At 42.9% G+C, this 20282-nt stretch overlaps 1 protein-coding gene across 1 annotated transcript; it reads right to left on the reverse strand.

The window, feature by feature from the left end:
* Positions 1 to 520: 520 nt before the first annotated feature.
* Positions 521 to 14703, reverse strand: KLHL42 (kelch like family member 42; the record flags this gene model as incomplete). Its single annotated transcript, XM_033148020.1, has 3 exons — positions 521 to 1089; positions 2991 to 3184; positions 13889 to 14703. Coding segments are annotated over 3 exons (1455 nt in total), but the record flags the coding sequence as incomplete, so codon positions are not given.
* Between the last annotated feature and the right edge of the window lie 5579 nt (positions 14704 to 20282).

Genomic DNA, 20282 nt, shown 5'->3' on the forward strand with positions numbered 1-20282 from the left:
GAGACCGGGGGGGGGGGCAAAACTTCCCCCCTCCTCTTTTGAGAGGAGCCAATCAGACTGAGGGTTCATTTCCCATTCCTCTGTTCAGTCCAATCCCTGACACTGGGTGGGACTATCTCTGAGCTGATTTGCAAACTTCCCCAAGTCTACATCTCCTAGCTACAATAGGCAGGTGGTATGCAGAAGTGAAACATTTTGGCCCTACCTGTTGCTAAGGCCCTGCACCATCTCAACCCTTTAGATCCTCGGCTGAAGCAAAGATTAAAATAAATGGAACTTGTGGAGATGTTTACCCTTTACCTCACCACCATTTTTGCCTTGCTCGTACATGGCATGTAATTACAACTGTAGACTTCTTGCGGCAAACATCACCTGTTTCTTCTAAAGCATTATATATATATATATATATATATATATATATATATATATATATATATATATATATATATATATATATATATATATATATATATATATATATATATATATATATATATATATATATATCAACAGTGGCCAATAAAATAATTTTTATAACTATTTATTGAATATAAACAACTTGTGCTCCGTTTGGAAAAGATGGTAACTAGGATAAATAAAGTTCTTATTCAACAATTAATGAAAATAAAATTGCAGTTTACATTCACATCAGATTTGGCAAATACATAGAACAGACCAACATGTTTTGTCCAAAGGTTGGGAAGTGCCTAACAGATTCCCAACTGTCTGAAAATATATTATACTTTAGAAAAACTCTGTGCTCCAAGCTTGTTGACAATGATACATCTCTGGTCAGTATATAGATCCCATCATTGTGTAGTGTACAAGTCAAATTAAGACCGGATTTTGACGTGTTTTCTTTGAGGTAGAGCCATTCTCTGGTGGCAGTGTTATAAGATTGTACTGTTAACATGTCCTCATTCTGGCTAGATTTTTTTTTTGATCCCAGTTCGTGGATGCAGCCTCCAACAATATAGATAGTTTCCTCCACTGATAGCATCTGCTGCTTGCGGATATGGATGTCACACAATTCAAAGGTGGTCCAGTTGTCAGAGCTGGGACAGTACTGCAAGATATTCAAGTTCCGGTCTGCAACAGAGAAGATATTAAGTACAGAAAACTTAAATTCAACCTATTTGTACATTGGGGCCTACAACACCTGGTGGTTAAAAGGTCTGATTTCAAGTCAGCTTCCTTTTTCAAAAATGTGGAGAAAGCTTGATTACTGTCCTCTGCAGAGTAGGCTATTGCTGCACACTTTCCCTGCTTCTCTCTCATTTTCTAGTCCTTGCAATATCCGTAGTTTGGTCTTCCTTTTGCCCTAGCAACCAGGATGCGTCTTTCCTGCAGTGGGTTCATCTGATATCAGGTACTCCCTAGAATTTATACTATGCAAATACAGAAGCACACCACACAAGTGTGAGTGGACGTTAAAGAATTCAACCCAACCAACCAAAATTACTGTGCAAAATGTGAAAACTTTGCAAAGAGGCTTAGATGTTTCTCCTAAGACCAGGTTGTCATTATGAATTCACTGTATAGTTAATTTACAGTACAATGGGATATATACTCAGAAGTAAGTCTCTTTGTATTTAATGGGACTTTCTCTCAGATAAGTGATAAAAGATTGCAATCTAGGCTTGGACAGGCACTGGGGGGAAGCAGGGTTCTTGTGCCTTTAACAGCTGTGTGGCAGGCATAAATCCAACAGGTTAAAGCTTTTCTAGTATAGAGATATGCTTATGGGAAATATTTCACCTGTTCACATTCTGTCTTTCAGGCATTTTATTACATAAGTGGCCACTGATTTATTTTTGGGCCCTCCATTGCATATGACACAAAGCGCTTGAAGGAGCTATGTATGTTTAGCCTGGAAAAGAGGAGACTGAGAGGAGATATGATAGCCATCTTCAAACATCTAAAGGGCTGTCACATGGAGGAGGGAGCATGCTTGTTTTCTCCTGCTCTGGAGGGTAGAACTCAAAGCAATGGCTTCAAGTTATTAGAAATGAGGTTCCTACTAAACATTTGGGGGAAAACTTTCTGACAGTAAGAGCTGTATGACAGTGGAACAGTCTCCCTTGGGAGGTTGTGGACTCTCCTTCCTTAGAGGTTTTTAAGCAGAGGTTGGAGGGCCACCTGTCATGGATGCTTTAGCTGAGATTCCTGCATTGCAGGAGGTTGGACTGGATGACCCTTGGGGTCCCTTCCAACACTATGGTTTTATGCAAATTCATGTCATCTTTTCCATGTGAGTTGAAGGGCCCAATCCCATATTCAATGTGCTGGGCTCAGAAAATCCTGTTGCCACCCTTGTACCTTTCATAATAAGCAAGTCAAACAGTCTGAAGGCTTCAGACGACAAGAGATCAAGTCCTTTTCAGAGACTCACTTCATAATATCAATACAATGTTTAAAGAAAAAAAAATCAATAGGTTTTCAACCTCACAACACACCACATGCTTAATATCAGTCAACACTAATTCTCTTGCAATTTTCCTTAAATGTCCTGTCAAAGTCACACTCAAAATGGTGAAAAGACAGGGTTGTTGATTTTTTTTTTTACTACCTTTCAGTGTGTGTTTTAGCTTAAGTAACAGCTGTTTGACTTATATTGTAATACTAAAATAAGGTACAGTCATACCTTGGGTTGTGCTTGTTGCGGGTTGTGGGTTTTCAGGATACGAGCACGCCGAACCCAGAAGTACCAGAACAGGTTACTTCCGGGTTTTGGCACTCGCACATGCACAGAAGTACTAAACCACGCTTTGCGCATAAGCGCCAAATTGCGTCACATGCATGCACAGACGCAGTGGCATGGGTTGCGAACGCGCCTCCCACACGGATCGCGTTCGCAACCCAAGCGCCCACTGTATTGAAAAGTAACCACAAACTCTTAAAACACACTGCTTATTAAATTGAATATTGGAACATGCCAAAGAGCATACAAGTGTTAAAATAACACTATACTTTTCTAGTACTTGTCTTACCTCTTGTAGTGTAGCCTCCCATGACATAGATCTTGCCCTGGCACTCACATGCTGAGAATTCTGCAAGGGGGGTTGGTAAGGATGCTGCAAAGTTCCACCAGTCATGCTCTGGGCTGTAACACTCAACATTGGAGAGGAATTGCCCACCAATGGCATACAACTTCCCACTAACAGCCAACAACTTGAAATTAGACCTACAGATTAAACAGTTGGAGAGTTAAATCAGTGAATTATAAATTTTAAAGTATGGCTGCAAGAAAACCTCAAACCCCAACTGGAGCTTCGACAACAATTTCAGCACAAGGGAGAAGGGGTTCAGCCCAGGAATTAGAACCAAAAACTGACATCGCAGAAATGATTATGGAATTGAGAAAAGAAATTAGGGGAAATGCTAAGGTACTGGGGAGTCAACTTGACCAGAATACAAAATCGGTATCGGATATGACAGGACAAATCAAAGAGCTGACAGATAAAACAACATCTTTGGGAATAACAGTATAGGACCTTAAAACTAAGACAGAGAGCCTAGAAGAAAATACAAAATGGGTTCAGGCAGAGGGGAAAGACTTTAAAAAAGACCATGAAAAATCGAAAGAGGAAACAGCAGAATTGAGGGCCTCCCAGGAGTCAGCTTGGGATGCAATAGCTATTCTGGAAATGTGCCAGAAGGAACTAACTCTTTGCTTCCGGGGTATTCCAGAATAATCAGAGGAAGATTTAAGACTTAAATTAATCATGGAGTTGTCAGAATGGACAGAAATTCAAGAAGAATTTTTGGAGAATGCAATAGACAGAATATTTAGGATAAAATCAAGTTTTGCAAAAACCAAAAAACCACCAGTAGATTGTTTTAAACTCACATGCGATAAAGACACAATATTGCAAATGAACTACCAAAAAAGGTTACAAATAGGAGAACAGAATTTCTAACAGACGCATTGAAAAAACAAAATTCCATATTGATGGGAATTCCTGGAAGGAGTCTCCTTTACATATAAGGGGAAGAAACAAAGGTGTAGTAACGTATCAGAGGCACAGAAATTTTGGAGAAAATATAAAAATGAACTAGGAGAAGTGAAGTTATTCACAGGAGGAGAGGGGGAGGGAACAAGTGAGGATATAGTTGAAAGACAAGAAAAAGTTGAAGCAGATAAGCAAGAAAACTTGTAATTAACTAATAAGAAATAATAAAATTTTAAATTAAATTTGAATGATAAATTTAAAAATATTAACCTGGAATGTAAATGGCCTTAGTAATAAGGTAAAAAGAAATAAGATAGAACACATGCTACAAAAACAGAATTTAGATATAATATACCTACTGTTGCTAAAAAAACATAGAAGAGTCTTGATAAATAAAAGAATTGGATTGGAATTTGTAACATCAGACAAATCTAAGAAAAGAGTAGTAGTATTATATATAAAACCCAACTGTAACTGAAACAATTATTTAAGGATGAGAAGGGAAGAATGTTTGCAGTACAAATAACATCACAAGGTGAAAAAGTAATTGTAATTGGAATCTATGCACTGAATAAGAAAAAAATCGGAAATTATAAAAATGTTAGAAGACAAAATGTTGGAATTTATTGACCAGAAGATAATTTTAATGGGAGACACAAATGGGGTAGTCTCCCTAGGAATGGGTAGAACAATAAGAAAAACAGAAACAAAAGTATCTTTAAACTGGTCGAGAATTTTGATTTGATAGATTTTTAGAGATTTAAACACCCACTAGATAGGGAATACATATTCTTCTCAGAACCACATAAGTCCAGTGGAAGAATCGACTCAGTGTGGATTTAGAGAGAATTATCAATACAGGAACCAGAGACCAAATTGCTAACATGCGCTGGATTGTGGAGAAAGCTAGAGAGTTCCAGAAAAACGTCTACTTCTGCTTCATGGACTACGCAAAAGCATTTGACAGTGTCGACCACAGCAAACTATGGCAAGTTCTTAAAGAAATGGGAGTGCCGGATCACCTCATTTGTCTCCTGAGAAATCTCTATGTGGGACAAGAAGCTACAGTTAGAACTGGATATGGAACAACCGGTTAGTTCAAAACTGGGAAAGGAGTACGACAAGGCTGTATGCAGAATTCATCATGCGAAAGGCTGGACTGGATGAATCCCAAGCCAGAATTAAGATTGCCGGAAGAAATATCAACAACCTCAGATATGCTGATGACACAACCTTGATGGCAGAAAGTGAGGAGGAATTAAAGAACCTTTTAATGAGGGTGAAAGAGGAGAGCGCAAAATATGGTCTGAAGCTCAACATCAAAAAAACTAAGATCATGGCCACTGGTCCCATCACCTCCTGGCAAATAGAAGGGGAAGAAATGGAGGCAGTGAGAGATTTTACTTTCTTGGGCTCCATGATCACTGCAGATGGTGACAGCAGTCACGAAATTAAAAGACCCCTGCTTCTTGGGAGGAAAGCAATGACAAACCTAGACAGCATCTTAAAAAGCAGAGACATCACCTTGCCGACAAAGGTTCGTATAGTTAAAGCTATGGTTTTCCCAGTAGTAATGTATGGAAGTGAGAGCTGGACCATAAAGAAGACCGATCGCCAAAGAATTGATGCTTTTGAATTATGGTGCTGGAGGAGACTCTTGAGAGTCCCATGGACTGCAAAAAGATCAAACTTATCCATCCTTAAAGAAATCAGCCCTGAGTGCTCACTGGAAGGACAGATCCTGAAGTTGAGGCTCCAGTACTTTGGCCACCTCTTGAGAAGAGAAGACTCCCTGGAAAAGACCCTGATGTTGGGAAAGATGGGGGGCACAAGGAGACAGTGTTCTCGAAGCGACTGGCATGAGTTTGGCCAAACTGCGGGAGGTAGTGGAGGATAGGGGTGCCTGGCGTGCTCTGGTCTATGGGGTCACGAAGAGTCGAACACGATTGAACGACTGAACAACAACAATCAATACAGGCCAAAAAGGTAGAGATACAACCAAGAACACTTTTGGATCATAATTCAATAATATTAGAATTAATAGGATAAAAAAATACCCTGTTTAGATGGAGATTAAATGAGGAACTTTTAAATAATCAGAATAACTTACAAAACACAGAAAAAGCCCTGGGAGATTATTTTGAATTAAAATTAAATCAAGAAACAGGTAAAAAAAAGTGGTCTGGGATGCCAGTAAAGCAGTAATGAGGGGTTTTTTTATCCAACAAAATGCTTATCAGAAGAAAATCAGAGAAGGAAAAAAGAAAGAAGTGTTGGAAGAACTGATCAAAAAAGAAAAAGAGTTGATTAAAAAAACCAGGGGATGAGGCAATAAAACAAACAATAAATATGTTACAACCACAATATTCAATGATAATAAATCAGGAAATAGAATGGAAAATAAAAGCGATGAAACAGGAAAATTTTGAATATGCTAATAAACCAGGCAAATTGCTGGCATGGCAGGTAAGGAGAAAACAGGGCATAAATTTAATAAATAAATTAAATGTAGAGGGGAAAATAAGAGATAATCCAAAAGATATACAAAGGCAATATATTATACAGAACTGTACCGAGTGGGTTCTGAAAACAAAGAGAAAATTGAAGAATACATAAAACAAAACAAACTGCCAAAAATTCCAAAAGAAAAAAATGGGTTTTCTAAATGAACCAATATCGACGCAGGAGGTGCAAGAGAAAATTTAAAAAGGTAAAGGACAGTTAAGTCCAGTTGCGAACGAATCTGGGGTTGCGGCGCTCATCTCACTTTACTGGCTGAGGGAGCCGGCATTTGTCCGCGGACAGTTTTTCTGGGTCATGTGGCCAGCATGGCTAAGCTGCTTCTGGCGAAGGCCTGGAAACGATGCCATATGAGGAACGGCTTAGGGAGCTGGGTATGTTTAGCCTGGAGAAGAGAAGGCTAAGGGGTGATGTGATAGCCATGTTCAAATATATCAAAAGATGTCATATAGAGGTGGGAGAAAGGTTGTTTTCTGCTGCTCCAGAGAAGCAGACATGGGGCAATGGATTCAAACTACAAGAAAGAAGATTTCACCTAAACATTAGGAAGAACTTCCTGACAGTGAGAGCTGTTCGGCAGTGGAATTTGCTGCCAAGGAGTGTGGTGGAGTCTCCTTCTTTGGAGGTCTTTAAGCGGAGGCTTGACAGCCATCTGTCAGGAATGCTTTGATGGTGTTTCCTGCTTGGCAAGGGTTGGACTGGATGGCCCTTGTGGTATCTTCCAACTCTAGGATTCTATGATTCTATGCTAGGTTGTCAGGAGCAGGGACCGAGCAACGGGAGCTCACCCCGTTGCGGGGATTCAAACCACCGACCTTCCAATTGACAAGCCCTAGGCTCAGTGGTTTAGACCACAGCACCACCCGCGTCCCTAGAGGAAATTAAACAAGATAAAATGATAAAATGCCAGGGCCAGGGCCAGATGAACTATCGGCAAAGTAATAAAAAATTGCAGGACTTTCTGGTACAATCACTTAAAGAATTAATGAATGAGATATATCAGGGGACTGGGGAAGTACCAGAGTCCTGGAAAGAGGCCTATATTACACTGATTCCGAGGCAGGATACCGACCCACTTTTAGTTTAAAATTATAGGCCAATTTCTCTATTAAACAATGATTATAAACTATTTGCCAATATACTAGCCAACCAAATGAAGAGTTTTTAAGTCAATTTAATCCATCAAGATCAGGCAGGTTTCTTGCCAGATGAAGGATAATATAAGAAATATAATTGACATTATAGATTTGGGACATAACATCCAGATAGCAGATGGGAAATGCTATGGAAAACAGACTAGAAATTTATAGCATACTGTATACTGAAATAAAATTTTATGAAAATGATGTACCGGTGGTATTTGACCTCTACAGTGGTACCTCGGATTACATATGCTTCAGGTTACAGACTCCACACCCAGAAATAGTACCTCGGGTTAAGAACTTTGCTTCAGGATAAGAACAGAAATTGTGCTCTGGCGGCGCAGCGGCAGCGGGAGGCCCCATTAGCTAAAGTGGTGCTTCAGGTTAAGAACAGTTTCAGGTTAAGAACGGACCTCCGGAACGAATTAAGTACTTAATCAGAGGCACCACTGTACTAAGCTGGCAAAAAAGTATAGGACAAGTACAAATACCTGCTGGAAATGTAAAGAAAAAGAAGGTACCTTTTATCATATGTGGTGGTCTTGTAAGGTACCACATTTTTCGCTCCATAGGGTGCACCGGACCATAGGGCGCACCTCGTTTTTAGAGGAGGAAACAAGAAAAAAAATTTTTCTGGTTTTCCTCCTCTAAAAGCCCTGTTTTTTTGAGGATCAGCTCAAATTTGTGCAGCTTTTTTTGCAAATGGAAAAGCCATATTTTTTAGGATCAGCTCAAAGTTTTGCAGCTTTTTGCAAAGGGAAAAGCCCTGTTTTTTTGAGGATCAGCTCAGATTTGTGCAGCTTTTTTGCAAAGGGGAAAAAGCAAAGCTTCTTTTGCAAAGGGGAAAAAGCAAAGAGGAAATGCCCCATTTTTATGGGGTTCAACTCACATTTCTACAGCTCCTTAAGGAAAGGGAGCCCTTTCTACAGTTTCCAGACAGATAATCTAATCAGCCAGTCACATGTCGCTGGGGAAACAAACAACCTCCCTCTGTAGCACATTCAACAATGGAGGCCTGGGCAAGGGGGCGGGGCTGAAAGGGAGCCGGGACTCTTATCTATAGCTGATCAGCTGCTGAGCGGGGTCCTTTCAACACCCCCTTTTCTCTTTGTAAAATTAAAAGCACATCATCTTTTGGCCCCTGGGCAATTCGGCTCCAGGGACCACCATTCGCTCCATAAGACGCACAGATATTTCCCATTACTTTTTAAGAGGGAAAAAGTGCATCTTATGGAGCGGAAAAAAAACGGTAATAAAAGTTTTCTGGGAGATGATATATAATGAAATGGGAAAAAAAATGTTTAAAATAACCTTTGTTAAGAAGCCGTAAGTTTATTAGGAATTACATTCCAAAGAAGCAGAGGAGACTTTTCATGTATGGAACAACAGCCACCCTGATATTACTAGCCCAGAGAAAGAAAGAAGACAAAGTCCCTACCAGGAAGGAATGGCAAACCAAGCGGATGGACAGTGCCGATGGCCAAACTGACTGGAAAATTCAGAAACCAAGAGGACAAAAACTTTATAAAAGAATGGGGAAAATTTGTAAGTTATTTAGGAGACCACTGTAAGCAGATGGAAACATTAGCAGAATTTTTATTTCATTTGTAGTGTAATAATTACCATGGATAATATGATTTGATATAAAAATTGGAGTATGGAAGAATATGCAGTAGTACATGTTTGAAATGGGACCCCAGGGAAGGGATGGGGGGAAGTCCTGAGATTCAGAGGAATCTCTTTATATGGTTATACTTTTTGATTTTTTGTTTCTAACTTTGTAAAACCTCCCCCCCCCAAAAAAAAATATCAGTCATGCCAAGAAAACAAAAGAAAATTAGACCTACAGATAAAACAGTTGGAGAGTTAGAGAGTCAAAAGCATAGGGGGGAAGTGGATCTCCATCAAAATATTTCATCTCAACTAAAAGACACCATCATGAATCAACAGAAACATAATCTGCATCTTGCTGTAGTCTTTCTCTTCTGTAGGAAAATCTCTATTCCTCATGCAAAACTTAGGCTGAAGCTCTATATACACTTACCAGAATAAAAGTCCTATTCATTTCAGTGGGTACTTATTTCTAGATTTTAAGTATGTATAGGACTGCTTGCCTTCTCTAATGTTTAGTCAAAGAATGATGAACCTGATCAAGAGAGCTTTAAAGCCTTTGAAAGACAGAGGTAACAGCTCAAATATAAGTACATGGTAAGCACTAAAGAGCATAGCTGTCAACCTTTCCCTTTTTTGTGGGGAATTCCCTTATTATAGCATTGGGAAACAGCAGGGAGGGTTGACAGCTATGCTAAAGACAGGGAGCTGGGTGCTACATGAGAAACTAGAAGAGTTGTGGGTGGCTAAAAAACTGCTCCCCCCCAAAAGAGAAACACAATACCTGCTGGAGCAGAATATTCAATGTGTGTGGTGTCTATATGCTATTGTGCAGTGTATGGTAAACAAACAAGGTGAGGATCTCTTAGCACAGGAAGGTAAGTCTAATTTCACTGGTATAACTGAGACTTGTTCGGAAGACTCCCCTGAATGCAATGTAGTACCTGAAGGATATTAGGTTGTTCAAAAAGAATGCATGTAACAGAAAAGGAGGAAGAGTAGCATTATTAATAAAAATGTGTACACCTGCATCCAAGCGGGAACAAACCCCATAGCCTTGTGGAGAGCAGCCAGGTAAAAATTAGTGGAGATAAACTATTTATTTAGTTAGTTTACTTATTAAATTTGTATACTGCCCCTTAGATCTCAGAGCAGTTCACAACATATACTAAAAATACCACACACATTGTGATTGAAGTCTACTATAGGCCACCATCCCAAGGAAAAGAGGTGGATGCTAACTTCCTGAAACAAATGAGAGCTGTTTCAGGGAAGGAAAGATGAGTAGTCCTGGGGAACTTTTACCCCACCATCTGCTAGGAGACAAACTCAGTTCTAAGTACGGGATACCCAACAGTCCTGACAACTTCCTCTTTCAGAAGGAACAAGGGGATCATGAGTTGATCTTAACCAGTAAGACAGTTCTTTAATGGGGCAGGAACTCTGGGAGGATGTGACCATGTAAGGCTGGAATATATGATCTTATGGAAAGCCAAAGCATAGTCAGATGTGTAGCTCACAAAGTTCAGAATTACTAGGCAGGATCCCGTGGCTGAATGTGCTTATAAGGAAAGGTGTCAAAGACGGATGGGAATTCCTGGAGGAGGGATTGCTAAAGGCACAATTGCAAGCAATTCTGATGAGAAGGGAAAATGAGAGACATCTCTTTAAAAAAGCTGATGTGGCTGCAAAAAAGGCATAGTGAGGAGCTGAAAATGAAATGGACTTCATTTCTGTAAGAAATGAAAGAAGACAGGGCACTGAGGGCAGGCTTGTTAGGGAGGGACAGTGTCAAAAAACCTAAAGTTTAGAATAAGCCAAGGCAAGCAAGGGATCACGATACAAAGAAAGAGGGCATTTCCCCAGGAATTTCTGAAGCAAGAGGAAGAGGAAAGAAATTGTAGGCCCACTGCCTGGTGAAATGGGGTGAAATGTTAACAGGGCAACACCTACACTCAACTGCTGTATAGCTTCCATATTCTTCCAAAATGGGAATTTTTAGTAATCTCACATTGTGACTGGGGAAGGGTGACGACTCCAGGGCTGCCATTGGCAGGGAGAACAGAAAGTACTGAAAATCAAATTCTAATGAAAAGGACCCCAAAAAATAAATTCAGTGCCACAGCATCTGTTTCAGCCTGGTTTCCTCACATACCAGAGATAACTTTGGAAGCCCAAAGTTATGTGGGAGATGCTACAATTGCTGCTACTTTCCATGTATGGTTCATCCCTGCTGGGAACTGGAGCAGTCTTGGCCTTTGGAGCAGAAAAAGGTCATCCCCCCCCCAATGGGGCAGGGCTGGTAGGGGATGTGAGGGGGGAGAGCACACAGCTTCAGACTCTCTCCGCATACAGTACTGTTAATTATCTGAGTTATCAATCACTGAAGGCGGTTCAAACGTAAGCAAGAGTTTTAGAAAAAGTGACTTTCATTCCATAGAGAATATTTGTTCTTTCAGCAGCAATGTGACTCTGAAAAGCAGGGTGCATATTTCCAGCTTGGCGGGTGGCTGGGTGTGGCGTGGAGAGAAAAGGCTCAATAGTTTTGAAGCCTGACTTTGCTGGCAATTAGGTCACCCTGTACATTTCCACCCACCAATACAATTTCCCTGCTGAAAGCATCTGAGCTAGCCATGTAACAAAATGTGAGCAAACAGCACCAGCACACCTGCCTTGTTTTGTTTAAATTAAAAAACCACAGTCAGATATTATTATTATTTTTAAAAAGAATAGTTTGCAAGTGGTAGACATAATATGCAGGTGTGCAGCTCGTAGGTTCTTTAAGGCAAGAGGCTTATTTCTGTTGGGGAAATTAAAAATGTAGTATTTGCCATTTTCCACCTGCCTTTCTCACCAATGGAGGTCTTCAGAGGCTACAGCTGGAGCCCGACAGTGGAGGTCCACAACCAGGGCATGACAGAAGCAGCCTTCCTCTGTTCAGTAGAGTAAAACCAATGGAAGGTAAGGTGAGCCACCAGTTTCGCAAATCTTTAGGCTTAATGAATTTGCCCCTTATCAAACCACTAGAAGTGGACCAACAATAAGAATGGGTAAAAGAACCCTTCACATTGGTTGCACTCTAATATATTTGGAGCACCAAAGAGACACAGGAAACAATTCACCCATGTGAGAGATAAAAGGAGCACACCCTTCCCCCAAGACAAGGGCAGGAAACATTTTTTATCCAGCCCAAGTGCCATATTCCCACAAGGGCAACCTTCCAGAGGCTGCATGCAAGTAATGGGTGGGCAGAGCAAAGGCTACTACAATTCAAGGATGCAGCCCAGAGAGCCAAAAACCACTTGGAAAGCGTGTAGGTCAGGGCTGGTAGCAAGGCTAGGGGGCAGAATCCCAAGGGCCAGACAGAGGGACCCCAAGGTCCTGATCTAAGGCTTGTAAGAAGCTTCCCATAGCAAGTGTGAATCTTAAGTGCGGTGAATACAAACAGCCCTGGATGTCATGGGTAGAAATCTTGCAGGCTACTCTAGTCAACCATAAACCAAAGACAAAGCAATACACTACTCAAGCTCTACTGACAAGAATGCAAAAAATGCAACTGAGCGGAAATCACCTTTCTATGGCTGTTATTCAATATACACACAACTTAAGACTGAAAATGACAATTCAGTAATTAATTGCTTCACCTGGGACAGGATCCTAATTATTTCCTCTTCCCAGCAGCTGGCTTGAGTAACATGTCTCTAATTTGCTTCTGTCCCTCCACAGTATCAGTGGCTGAAATGTGTTTTCTGAGATTAGGTTGTCCAGTCACAGAATCCAAGAGAAGTTCCAAAGGTGTCGCTGCACACAGCCTGCTGCCCCCACTAAACCACCCAGGAAGTTGACAGAGTTGTAGGCCAAAAACATCTGGGGACCCAAGATTGAGAAAGACTGCGAGTTAAACCCAACCTAATTTATCTGATTTAAAATGTGGTACCCAGCACTGGATACAGAACTCCAGATATGGTCTACTGCTGCCAAGTACGGTAAGTTGGAACTATTACTTCTCATTATTTGGAAACTGGTTCTATTCATGTAGCCCAGGCTTCCTCAAACTTGGCCCTCCAGATGTTTTGAGACTACAATTCCCATCATCCCTGACCACTGGTCCTGCTAGCTAGGGATCATGGGAGTTGTAGGCCAAAAACATCTGGAGGGCCACGTTTGAGGAAACCAGATGTAGCCTAAAATTGCAAGGTTTTTCTTTTTTGGAACAACAAAGCTTCCCCCACTTCAGCTTGTGACTGACTGCAATCCTGAGAACATTTCCATGTGTATCCTGCAAAGTCAGGTGTCCACCATCCTATAGATACTGTATGCATCTCTGTTGAATTTGATTTTGTCAGTGTCAGCCTAGGTTTCCATTCCTTTAAGAACTACATGCCTGTCTTCTGAGGTGCTAGTTGTCTCTCCAATTTTGTGTCCTCTGCAAACCTGCTCTCAAGATCTCCCTCCAGTTGGATGAGTTACCAATCTCCATCAAGCCCACACTTAACCAGTTTGCTATTCAAATTATCTTGGCTTTTCCACACCTCACACTGAAAAATGCTTCCATTTGTTCGAAACTGAAAATAAAGAAGTTACTTGGATTATCTATGGCAGCCTCATGCCATCTCCCAGCCAGGCCCTCCTTGCTGTGGATCGTCACCTGCGAGGCTTTACCTTTTCTGGTTCATCGAGGCCAGGGGGCTCCACTCATTCAGGCAGGGGTTGTAGCAGTGAGCGGCCGCTATCTCCTGGCTGCTGAGCCTGTAGCCGCCCACGAGGAACAGGTAGTTGTCCAGCACGGCCGAGCCGTAGCCGCGCACGTTGGCCAGCTCCGGAGGCGGGTGGCCGGGCAGCGGGAGCCACCTGCGGGCGCCCTCGTCGTACCTGCGCATGGAGCCGGGCGCGTCTTCTTCGTGCGAAGGCCGCCCCGCGGAAGAGGCTCCCGCGAAGTGGCCCAGCGCCACCAAGGAGGCCGCGCCTTCCGCGCGCCTTTCCCGCAATTGCTGCCTCAGGGCGCCGGGCAGCAGCAGGGGGAGCCGCGCCTCGGGCCTGCGGAGCACCTGGTGGAAGCGGGCCGCCATGAAGGCGACGCAGGCGGCCTGCAGCTCCTGCAGCCCGTACACCTGCGCCAGGTGGTGCAGCTGCAGGCAGTTGGGCAGCGTCACCTGCGAGGGCAGCTGGCGCAGCAGCGGGGTAACCTGCAAGTAGCAGGCGGCCTCCACCAGCGCCTCCAGCCGCGCCGCTTCCCCCTCGCCGCCGTCCCGCTCCAGGCCCGCCAGGCGAGACGTGCTGATGAAGTCCAGCACCAGCTCCAGGCCCCGCGCGCGCAGACCCCCGCGCAGCTCCTGCACCTCCGCCGCCGCTTCGCGCATCCCCGAGCGGTAGAGCGCGCGGAAGTAGTCGCTCTGCTCCAGCAGCTTCCTCTTGCCCACCGGGAAGCACCGGTCGCCCAGGCGGATCTGCACCACCGCCGCCTCCTCCTCCTCCTCCTCCTCGCCGCCCTCCGCCGCCGCCCCGGGACACGAGCCGTCGCCCTCCGGCCGGGGCCGCTGCGCGCGGGCCATCGCCATCGCCGCCTCGGCAGCCGCGCCCCGCCTCCCTCCGCGGCTTCCGCGCCTCCCTCTGCCCCCCACCCACCGCCGGCTCGGCCGCGCTTGGCCTCGTCGCTGCCGGGCTCCCCGTCCAGGGGAGGGCGGGCCCTCGGAAGGCTGCAGGCGCCGCCGCCGCACAGGCCGGGCTGTTCCTCGGCTCCGAAAGGTCAGGGCTCTCCCCGTGGCTTGCCTCCGAGGAGAACTTTACCTTTACCAGCCCGTGGACCCTGGCGCCTGAGGTGGTCGCCCACCTGAATAAATGAGCCCCGACCCAAGTAAGGGATCCCAAGACAGAGGCCACCAGAATGGCAAGGCCCATCAAGGGGGGGCAGCCACCTCAAATGTTTTATTGGGAGGGGGAAAGCGACCCCCAGGAGTCGGCTCCTCCTTTTGCCTCCAAAGTGGGCCAGCCCTGACCTGGAGGAAGCACTTGCAACCCAGAGCACTTTCTCCCAGCAGGGAGCTCCGCAAGGTGCTGGTTTGCCAGAGGGCTAGAAAAACTCTAGGAATGCACTATAATGTAACATCTTGTGTAAGCATTAAAATACCACACCAAAACATGGTATGTGCATTAACTGCACAATTTTTCATACGATGTAGTACATTGTGAGCCTGTCACCTGAATCTTGGGAGTAAATCACCTTAAAGTGAGTTGGGGTCAGGAGGAAAGATGTGAACACGAAGCCGCACAGAAACTAAACTTTGCTAACGTAAATTTACTTGGCAGATTGGTTAAAAAGAAGATGAAATTCTTCAATCATTGGGCAGCCCCATTTGACTTGCTTTTGATAGAATGCAGTAAGTGCACTTTAGCAAACTTGTAAGAATGCCATGTGGTACATGCCTTAGATTTTCTACACACGTAGCCACAATTATGTTTTTATTTGTTACACAGCACTTGACCTATCTGTGCCTTGCTCAATATTTGTCTTTCATTACGGACATTCAAAAAGTTTGCAGGTCTGTTCTCAGGTATTTCCAGGAGGCAAAAGCCCAGCCATCTTCTTTTCACAGTAGGTATTCTGCACGGATCAAGGAGCTCTGCGCTCACCAAGGCACAGAAAGGTAGGATGTGTTCCCAGATCGTGGCTGTGACATTCAATCCGTTTGGTGTAGCAAGTAAAAGGCTGCAGAATAGAATTTCTTTGTGCCTGACTCAGGTGAAGAGGGCTCCCTAGCAGTCTAAAACCAGGGTCAGGTGGGTAGAAAGCCTCTTCTGTATGGGCTCATTCCATTAAGGTCATGCAGTGTGAGGGCTTTTTGTTCCGTGAAGCACAGAATGGTGTCTTATTGCATACCGTGGCTCTCTCTGCCTCTGTGCAATATGCTGTTGCATTGCCAAGATGGGTTGTAGTTTACAGCATAATCTTAGTTCACAATTGCACTGCTTGATCAGGCCAAGTTCCATCTAGTCCAACACTAAGTAAGACAGTGGCCAGCCAGATGTTTCTGGAAACATCTACTGTTCAGGGATAGACTGCCATGGGACATGGAGGTTCAATGTAGCTTGTGGTGACTGGTTTCTTAACCTAATTACGCCCTGCGTTACAAACTTTCCTTTGTCTAGAAAAACATAATATACAAAAATTAGATCATTTATTTTATTTAGAAAAATGTATAGCTCTCTTAATCAAAATATTCTCTAAGTGGTATACATAATAAAATTATCAATGAAACACAGATAAATCAGCAAAACTTTTAAAGACAAATCTACACAATTAAATTATGTGTATACATAATAAAAATGGTAGCTAAGCAGAGTCCTGCTGGATCAGACCCTGTGCCCATCTTCTCACAGGGGCCAACCAGAAGCCTGTGGGAAGCACACAAGCAAAATCTGGGTGTAACAGCAGAATTCTTCTGAATCCTGAAGCCCAACCCACACAGACAGTAAATCCCTTTAAACTGAAGGGCCCAGTGTCTGTATGATCAGGTCTTTGAATATCTGCATTGCACTTTAAGCCTGAAGTCCCAAGCGGACATGGATATGGAGGTGTGTGGCTGCTGCACCTCTGTTTTTCTAATGCAGGGGGCAGAGAGAATTCAGATCAGGATTGTGAATTCTCTTATTGATTATGGAAACAAAAGCCTGTGCATGTACATACTTTACCTGCTGAGGGAAACAGTAGCTTTATATGTGATTTTCATCAGGGAAAATATTCCCAAAGGAAAAAGTTGAGCCCCCTCTTGCTCACGCCCCCCCCCCATGGCACTGTCAGTTCTGGTTTGACCTGAAGCCAGACTGAGGTAAAGGGTTCTCTGTCCGCCAGACCTCAGGAACAAAGAACCAATACATTGGGTCAATGGCCTTTATTGGCCAGTATCAGGTTGACATGGTTTCAGTTGTCTTTGGTAGGGAAGGGGTTAACAGCCAGGCACTGGCCCTCAAAGGAGAGTCATTCTGCTATTGTCTGCTCAGGCAGGTAGGGAGAGGGTGCAAGGAAGGCTACTGCATTCACCACAGAGCCTGACAACAGTTTACAACAGACTTGCTGCTTTCAAGCAGGCATTTTAAAAATAAACCCACGGCTAGCATTAAAGCAAGTTTCATATCTGTCAACGGAGAGTTATGCATGGATTTAGAAATAGGCCTTTTTGCATATAGTATAATCCTAGCTATCCTGCCTGCCAACAGATTCTATCCTGCTTTTTCCTCTTGGAGTTACAGTCACTGCTACAGAGTGCAGGTAAGAAAACCAATAAAGTGCTTGCTTCTGGTAAGTTTTGCTATAGCCATATTTGTGTTTTCAATTCTTCTGTCTAGGATACTAGGATATAAAATAACAAATTTCAGGCAAAACCCAGTCTTTATACTTTTTTGAAATATTCCTCACATGAAAGATTTGTATCAGAACGGAGAATTATGAGAGAAATCTGGTATCAAATCTTCTCAGAAGAGGTAATGATCCATAGAAAGAGGCTGCAGCTGGGATATATGATGATTTTGACTGGGGGTTGTCTGCACTGGAACAAAATGTAGATTCACAGCATCCTGTCTCCCCATGCTACATGTTCACTGTCACAGTATTGTCCCAAACCTTACATTTCCCCCTTTCAAATGAGGTTTTTCTGATCCTCAAAGTCTGAAAGAGCCAGGATAAAAAACAAACCTGCATTTAAAAGAGGGAAAGTCTGGGACAGGGGTCAGCAAACATTTTCAGTGGGGGGCCAGTCCACTGTCCCTCATACCTTGTGGGGGCCCCCCGAAGTATTTTTTGATTGGGGGGATTCCTATGCCCCACAAATAACCCAGAGACGCATTTTAAATAAAAGCACACATTCCACTCATGTAAAAACACGCTGATTCCCAGACCATCCATGGGCCAGATTTAGAACACAATTGGGCCGGATCCAGCCCCCGGGCCTTGGTTTGCCTACCCATGGTCTGGGACAACCCAGGGTGGGGTCCACATTTTGCTCCAGTTTGGATGTTCCCACAGCCATACTGAACTTAGTGTGACTTACTTCTGAGTAGACATTTATTTAGAATATGCACTGCTAGTCACAAAAATAACACAATGGTTTGCAAGAGTATATACATTTAAAAACCATTTAAAAGATATGCCACATTTTAAAAAATCAGAAATCAGCTAACTAGTGTGACCACTGCCCAAGTATCTTCCATCACAATTACACACTTCAAATAAGGTTCTTTGTTGCTTGTACCATTTAATAATTTATTCTGCAATAACCAGGTTCCCAAAAGTTAAGTTCTATTACGTATCTGGAAGTCCCTTGTTCAGTGGGACTTATTCCCAAGAATAAGGGCAGGTGGGGTTCATCAACATGGGAAGGTAGCCTATCTAGAAGGAAAACCTTCATCCTGAACCTCTGCTGCCTTGTGGGATATCTTTGGGAGAAGGAAATACCAAGGAGTAAACCCTCCACAAATGGGTACGGAGTCTCTAAGGCAACAGCTGGATGGCACCTTGTACGCCTCCTTCCGGCAACTCCTGCAGCCAAGCTGCTGCTGAATGTATTGCTCTGCTTACCTTTGGACCCCATCAGCCAGGCTGGGCAGACCAGGACCTCCATGCACACTGCTCAGCCTTGTGCCCTGGGGAGGCCACTTCAGTGCCGCAGATGCAGTGGTTGGATTTCACCCTCGGAGGCTCACTCCATTGTCCCAACAACAGCAGCAACAATGTAGTGTAAATTAAAATGCATGTAATCCTATAATAATTAAAAGTGAAAATCAAAACTGAATGTCGGGATCAGCCACTATGGATAACTTAATGCCCATAATTACCTACCAGATAATATTCTGATTTGGAATTTTACCCAACAAATTAATTGCAGCAGAAGCAATTGTTACTAAAAATAGGGAGACTATAGATATATTTATAAAAATCATTTTGGTATTACAAGCAAACATTTTTATTCCTTTTTAGAAGCGAGACTGACTTGTACCATTTTACCTTTTAAGTCGCCGCTCAAAATTTCTACAGATATCAGAATCTAAGCACTGCATGGGTGGTGGTGGGGGGGCTACACTCCCCAAACATCTCATTAAGGTTTGGGTGTGTTCAGTGTCTCTGCAGAATGAGACCTGACTCTATCTTGGGAATAGAAAACTGGGTGGAATGCCATGGAGAAAAGCATGGATGGCAGGCTAAACATGGAACAGCTGCTATGTTTTATGACAGGAAATGTAGTTTCTTTCCATGTAAGGTTATGCACACAAGTTACAATGCATAAGGAGTGGGGGAGTGTAACTGAAATGCTTTGGTTTTTTTTTAATAGAGAATTTATTGGTTTTTCAATACAAAGAACAATATAACACATACGGCTACACAACACATCAAACACAAACCCCACCATCAAAGCACAACAAAACAAAATACACCAACAATTCTTATTCTTGTTTCACACACACAAAAAACTTTTCTTGTTCACGTCACTACTTAGCGACTTCCCCCGTTTTCCTCTCCTTTGGTTCCAGATCAAATTTACTTTGGTAACTCCTCATCACTAAAATCAAATCATTAATAAATCTAAACTAAACAAGCTTCTTATAATCTTATTTTTACTCCAAAATAATCTATCACTTCTTATTTTATATCAGATCTATTCCAAATATTACTTCACAATAATTAATAACACAACTTTATAACATAACATATTACTTCTTATATCATATCATATCAAACATCTTCTTTCACTTAGACTGCTGCTAATAACACAGATATTCAAATATCTCTTCTCTAGTTCAAAAGCTTAAAATCTTAACACGCCGACTTCAGGGTACCATAATAAACCATCCTAATTTTTATCCTTAATATATTTCACCCTATCCCTTTTCTGACCATTTTCTTACACCATCTCGGGACTTCCCCCCAGATGCTTCTCCAACTTATACCTCGAACAATTTCCAGAATGTCCTCTTTTCCTGTAGATCCACAAATCCAGACACAGTCTATTACAGTCTTTGCAGGGAGTATCAGGGTACACCGATCCTCATTTTCCAGCATATCCGC

Source organism: Lacerta agilis, chromosome 5 (genome assembly GCF_009819535.1).
Source record: "Lacerta agilis isolate rLacAgi1 chromosome 5, rLacAgi1.pri, whole genome shotgun sequence".
Classification (NCBI taxonomy): Eukaryota; Metazoa; Chordata; class Lepidosauria; order Squamata; family Lacertidae; genus Lacerta; species Lacerta agilis.